At 53.3% G+C, this 6,000-nt stretch overlaps 1 protein-coding gene across 1 annotated transcript in view; it reads right to left on the reverse strand.

Annotated features, from left to right (window-relative positions):
- The window catches only part of deptor (DEP domain containing MTOR-interacting protein), a 190,803-nt gene extending 187,399 nt beyond the window's left edge, over positions 1–3,404 (reverse strand). The window contains exons 1-2 of the mRNA XM_078397116.1: positions 3,136–3,404; positions 2,344–2,461 (exon numbers count right to left, since the gene is read on the reverse strand). Coding sequence (XP_078253242.1) covers positions 2,344–2,429 — 86 coding nt within the window. The 5' untranslated portion in view covers positions 2,430–2,461; positions 3,136–3,404. The remainder of the gene's footprint in view (positions 1–2,343; positions 2,462–3,135) is intronic.
- Between the last annotated feature and the right edge of the window lie 2,596 nt (positions 3,405–6,000).

Consider the following 6,000-nt stretch of genomic DNA (forward strand, 5'->3'; position numbering starts at 1 on the left):
CCCACAAAACAACAGTGCTTCATGGTATTAGATACAGACTTACTACCTGTCATTTATTCCTTCCCACACCATGACAAAAAAAAAATCACACAACTGAATCATTCTCTGTTTCAACAGTATTTCTGCTCTATCTGGTTGGATACTGAGCAACAGAACTAACCCAGTTTACCAAAAATAACCGCCTTTCTGCTAACCTGGCAATGGAAACAACAAATAAAAAATCTGTGCAACCAACTATATATGATAGATATTTTATTTTTCATTTTACAGCAGCTGATTTACGATTTTAAACCATAGTCAAATTTATAATTCTGAAACACTACCAGAATTTCTTTATTAAGCAAAAGGAACCCAAATGCAATGCTCACAAACTTGCGGGGAAAAAACAAAATAATTGGTGTTATTGGTGCCTCATATTTTTAGTAATTAATAAAAACAGATAGATCCAAAAGTTGGGAAGGGCTCCCCAGTTCTCTCAGATGAGCTGGTTCTTGACACTTCAGGAAGGGAGAAACATAGAAAAATAGATGCAGGAGTAGGCCATTCGGCCCTTTGAGCCAGCACCGCCATTCAATGCGAGCATGGCTGATCATCTAAAATCAGTACGCTGTTCCTGCTTTTTCCCCCATATCCCTTGATTCTGTTAGCCCCAAGAGCTAAATCCAATTCTCTCTTAAAAACATCCAGTGAATTGGCCTCCACTGCCTTCTATGGCAGAGAATTCCACAGATTCACAACTCTCTGGGTGAAAAGGTTTTTCCTCCTCTCAGTCCTAAATGGCCTACCCCTTATTCTTAAACTGTGACCACTGGATCTAGACTCCCCCAACATCAGGAACACTTTTCCTGCATCTAGCCTGTCCAATCCTTTAAGAATTTTATATGTTTCTATAAAATCCCCTCTTGTCCTTCTAAATTCCAGTGAATACAAGCCCAGTCGACCCATTCTTTCATCATATGTCAGTCCCGCCATCCCGGGAATTAACGTGGTGAACTTACACTGCACTCTTTCAATAACAGTAATGTCCTTCCTCAAATTAGGAGACCAAAATTGCTCATAATACTCCAGGTTCTGTCTCACCAGGGCCTTGCACAACTGCAGTAGGACCTCCTTGCTCCTATACTCAAATCCTCTCACAATGAAGGTCAACATGCCATTTGCTTATCATCATATCATATATATATACAGCCGGAAACAGGCCTTTTCGGCCCTCCAAGTCCGTGCCGCCCAGCGATCCCCGCACATTAACACTATCCTACACCCACTAGGGACAATTTTTACATTTACCCAGCCAATTAACCTACATACCTGTACGTCTTTGGAGTGTGGGAGGAAACCGAAGATCTCGGAGAAAACCCACGCAGGTCACGGGGAGAACGTACAAACTCCTTACAGTGCAGCACCCGTAGTCAGGATCGAACCTGAGTCTCCGGCGCTGCATTCGCTGTAAAGCAGCAACTCTACCGCTGCGCTACCGTGCCGCCCGTGCTTTCTTCACTGCCTGCTGTACCGGCATGTTTACTTTCAGTGACTGATGTACAAGCACACCCAGGTCTCATTGCACCTCCCCTTTTCCTAATCTGACACCATTTAGATAATAATCTGCCTTCCTGTTCTTGCCACCAGTGGATAACTTCACATTTACCCACATTATTATGTATCTGCCATGCATCTGCCCACTCACCCAACCTATCCAAGTCACCCTGCTTGCAGCTCACACTGCCACCCAGCTTTGTGGCATCATAAACAAGGGTCAAGATTCAAGTGTTTTATTGTCATGTCCCAGATAGAACAATGAAATTCTTACTTGCAGGAGCACAACAGGATACGTAAACATAGTACACTGTAAACAATATAATAAATGATTTTAAAAAGTACATACACACATGCATATGTACATATTAAAAGCAATAATAGTGCAATAACAACAATAGTCTGTAGTTGCCAGCAAAATAGTCTGCAAATTTACATTCATAACACTTGTGTTACGAGATTAATCCTTCCAAAATATTTCCCTATGAATTATTTGCAACAAGCTAGAAAAACTGTCTATTTGAGAGATGAACACTATTCAAATACCAAAGCTAAAATCCATATACAATACATGGCAGTGGTCAACAGCTTCACTAATAACCACAGGAACATTAACACTGGAACATTAACACCCCAAGCCCTTGCCGAACGGGCAAAAACACACAGTAACATTACAAACTTGCCAATGAATAAAAGTTAGTCATATTTAAAAAAAGCCTTTTTCTGTCAGGGTTAAAAAGAGGGCATCGAGGCGGACAGGAAAGCTTCCCTCAGGCCTGACGTGGATGGACACACGCAGTCTTGTCCTACCTTAGCTGTTCCCCAGTGATTAAAACCTCAGCCATGTGCTCCAGATCAGCAGTGTTCCTCTGCACCGCGTTCCCAGTGCCTTCCATTTCCAGGAAGTCTCCGGGAACGATTCCTGCGCCTTGTGGGCAAGGAGAAGAGAGAGAAATAGACTAGTCTGCATGTTGGACTTTCAACCAACAGCCGCACAAATCAATGTCACAACGCCGACACCAGACACTCCTTGTGCAACGTATTTCAGGTGTTATTTGCTCGAGCGTAATGGTTCCCTTAATAGGACACATGTGTGCACAGAGCCGCCGCGCCGCCCTTGCATGTTCGCACATTCAACCCCAATCAAATATCCGTCGTCTCTGTTCAACCCAAGGTTTGTGCATCGCGGCCCATTAATCCCAGTTCCTACTGAGTCTTTCCTCGGCTTGAGGATGGGAAGGAATGTTAATGGCATTCCTGACCCGAGGAACAATAAGGCAACGCAGTGAAATAAGGCAGAGCTGGTGGATTCTGCTCACAATTCATTCACTCGTCTGTAACTTGCCACGCCATAGATTCCACAACACCGCTTGTAGCCGATGCTAATATCTTTCCTCATTCACCTCGGATATTATTTTTTTCCCACACAGCGATGCCTTTGGTACAAAGGTTCATGCCATGCACTTCCACTCGTTCACATGCTAAATACAATCAACCTTTCCCTCCTCGACTCAAGACAACATTCATGAAACAAAACACCACTGTGCATCGCGTCAACGTCAATCACTCACTCACTCACCAAGCGCTGCTTGCACTTCTTACCTTCTGTCAAAGCAAAGGGTGGCGGCCGTGCGATATGCCAATCTCTGCCTCACCCTGCCTGCCGAATGAAAGTTTCTCGGCTCTATTTACAACAGACCTCGCCACGACCCGCTCCAGCTCCAGCCCCGCCCAGCTCCTGCTCCTGCTCCTGCTCCAGCTCCAGCTCCAGCTCCAGCTCCAGCTCCAGCTCCAGCTCCTGCTCCAGCTCCAGCCCCGCCCAGCTCCAGCTCCCCAGCCCCGGCCTGCTCCAGCTCCAGCCCCAGCCCAGCTCCAGCTCCAGCCCCAGCTCCTGCTCCAGCCCCGCCCAGCTCCAGCCCCGCCCAGCTCCAGCTCCAGCCCCGCCCAGCTCCAGCCCCGCCCAGCTCCAGCCCCGCCCAGCTCCAGCTCCAGCCCCGCCCAGCTCCAGCTCCAGCTCCTGCTCCAGCTCCAGCCCCGCCCAGCTCCAGCTCCAGCTCCAGCCCCGCCCAGCTCCAGCCCCGCCCAGCTCCAGCTCCAGCTCCAGCCCCAGCTCCAGCTCCAGCCCCGCCCAGCTCCAGCTCCAGCTCCAGCTCCAGCTCCAGCCCCGCCCCGCCCAGCTCCAGCCCCGCCCAGCTCCAGCTCCAGCCCCGCCCAGCTCCAGCCCCAGCTCCAGCTCCAGCCCCGCCCAGCTCCAGCCCCGCCCAACTCCAGCTCCAGCCCCGCCCAGCTCCAGCCCCGCCCAGCTCCAGCCCCGCCCAGCTCCAGCCCCGCCCAGCTCCAGCTCCAGCCCCGCCCAGCTCCAGCTCCAGCTCCTGCAACCCAATCCCACACGCACTTCGGGTCCGCCTTCAACTCCCCACTGGAGTCGGCGTGGGACCATGTTCAAGATTCAAACTAGTGTCTTGCTCCGAATTCCGCATTGGATGGGCAGTATGATATTTATATATATCTATCTATCTATCTATCTTCTTATACTACTAAAACTCAGATCTTGTGTTATATATATATATATGCGCGTAACAGCGGTTTCTCTGATTTCGTCAAAACGGTGAACCGTAGCGCCACGATTTTTGCACCGCCTTAATCATCACGCGGTTATCTGCTGCAAAATTGTTTTTTATTTAATTCGGTCGCATGTTTTTTAAGTTACAGAGGTTTTAAAGCGCTCCCCCCCCCCTAAATTATAGGGGGCGCTGTGGTGCGGATTTATTGAAGGTCTTCAGATTATGATGTCACAATGCCCCTGTGAGATGGGTGATACATTGTTGCGAATACAGATCGCCGTGAGAAGCACTTGGTCAAGTCAAGTCAATTTTATTTGTATAGCACATTTAAAAACAACCCACGTTGACCAAAGTGCTGTACATCTGAATAGGTACTAAGGAAAAAATGAAACATACAGTGGCACGCCAACAGTTCACAGTACCTCCTCAATGAGCCTCAAACGCTAGGGAGTAGAAATAGGTTTTGTGCCTGGACTTAAAGGAGTGGATGGAGGGGGCAGTTCTGATGGGGAGAGGGATGCTGTTCCACAGTCTAGGAGCTGCAACCGCAAAAGCTCGGTAACCCCTGAGCTCGGTCCCCCATCCACGAAGGGGGACTGGGGAGGGGGACAACAGGGGTCGTTGCGGAGGGGGCTTGGTGGTGGGGGAAAGAGGGGTACTGGGAAAAGGGGAGGTCCCCCTTCCCCCCTCAACCCCTTCATCCCCCCTCCTTCCCACCTCCACCCCCACTCCCTCCCCCCTCCTCTCCCTCCCTCCCAACTCCCTCCCCCCTCCCTCCCCACCTCCCTCACCCCTCCCCCCCTAACTCCCCCCCCTCCCTCCTTCCCTCCATCCCTCCCTCCCCCCTCCCTCCACCCTTCCATCCCACTCCCCCCTCCTTCCACCCTCCCTCCCCCCTCCCGGTTACAATGGAAATCCTACGGGGACGGGCCCAACGGGGAAAGAGGGGTACTGGGAAAAGGGGAGGTCCCCCTCCCTTCCCCTCCACCCCTCCCTCCCCCTCCCCCACTACCCCTCTCCCTCCCCCTCCCCCTCCCCTCCTCCCTCCACACCTCCCTCCTCCCTCCCTCCCCCTTCCCTCCCTCCCCTCCTCCCGGTTACAATGGAAACCCTACGAGGACGGGCCAACGGGGAAAGAGGGGTACTGGGAAAAGGGGAGGTCCCCCTCCCCCCTCCCCTCCCCCTCCCTCCTCCCCCCTCCACCCGCCTCCCTCCCCCCTTCCCCCCCTCCCTCCCCCTCCACTCCTCCATCCACACTTCCCTCCTCCCTCCCTCCCCCTTTTCTCCCTCCCCTCCTCCCGGTTACAATGGAAACCCTATGAGGACGGGCCCAACGAGGAAAGAGGGGTACTGGGAAAAGGGGAGGTCCCCATCCCTCCCCCCTTCCCCCCTCCCCTCCCCCCTCCCTCCCCCCTACCCGCCTCCCTCCCCTCTCCCTCCCCTCTCCCCCCCTTCCCCCCCTCCCTCCCCTCCTCCCTCCACACCTCCCTCCTCCCTCCCTCCCCCTTCCCTCCCTCCCCTCCTCCCGGTTACAATGGAAACCCTACGAGGACAGGCCCAACGGGGAAAGAGGGGTACTGGGAAAAGGGGAGGTCCTCCTCCCTCCCCCTTCCCCCTCCCCTCCCCCCTCCCCTCCCCCTCCCTCCCCCTCCCCCCTCCCTCCCCTCTCCCTCCCCTTCCCCCCTCCCTCCCCCTACCCCCCTCCCTCCCCTCTCCCTCCCCCCTCCCTCCCCCCTCCACACCTCCCTCCTCCCTCCCTCCCCTTCCCTCCCCCCCACTCCCCTCCCGGTTACAATGGAAACCCTACGAGGACGGGCCCAACGGGGAAAGAGGGGTACTGGGAAAAGGGGAGGTCCCCCTCCCTCCCCTTCCCTCCCCCTTCACCCCTCCCCTCCCCCTCCCT

This window comes from Rhinoraja longicauda, chromosome 4 (genome assembly GCF_053455715.1).
Source record: "Rhinoraja longicauda isolate Sanriku21f chromosome 4, sRhiLon1.1, whole genome shotgun sequence".
Lineage (NCBI taxonomy): Eukaryota > Metazoa > Chordata > Chondrichthyes > Rajiformes > Arhynchobatidae > Rhinoraja > Rhinoraja longicauda.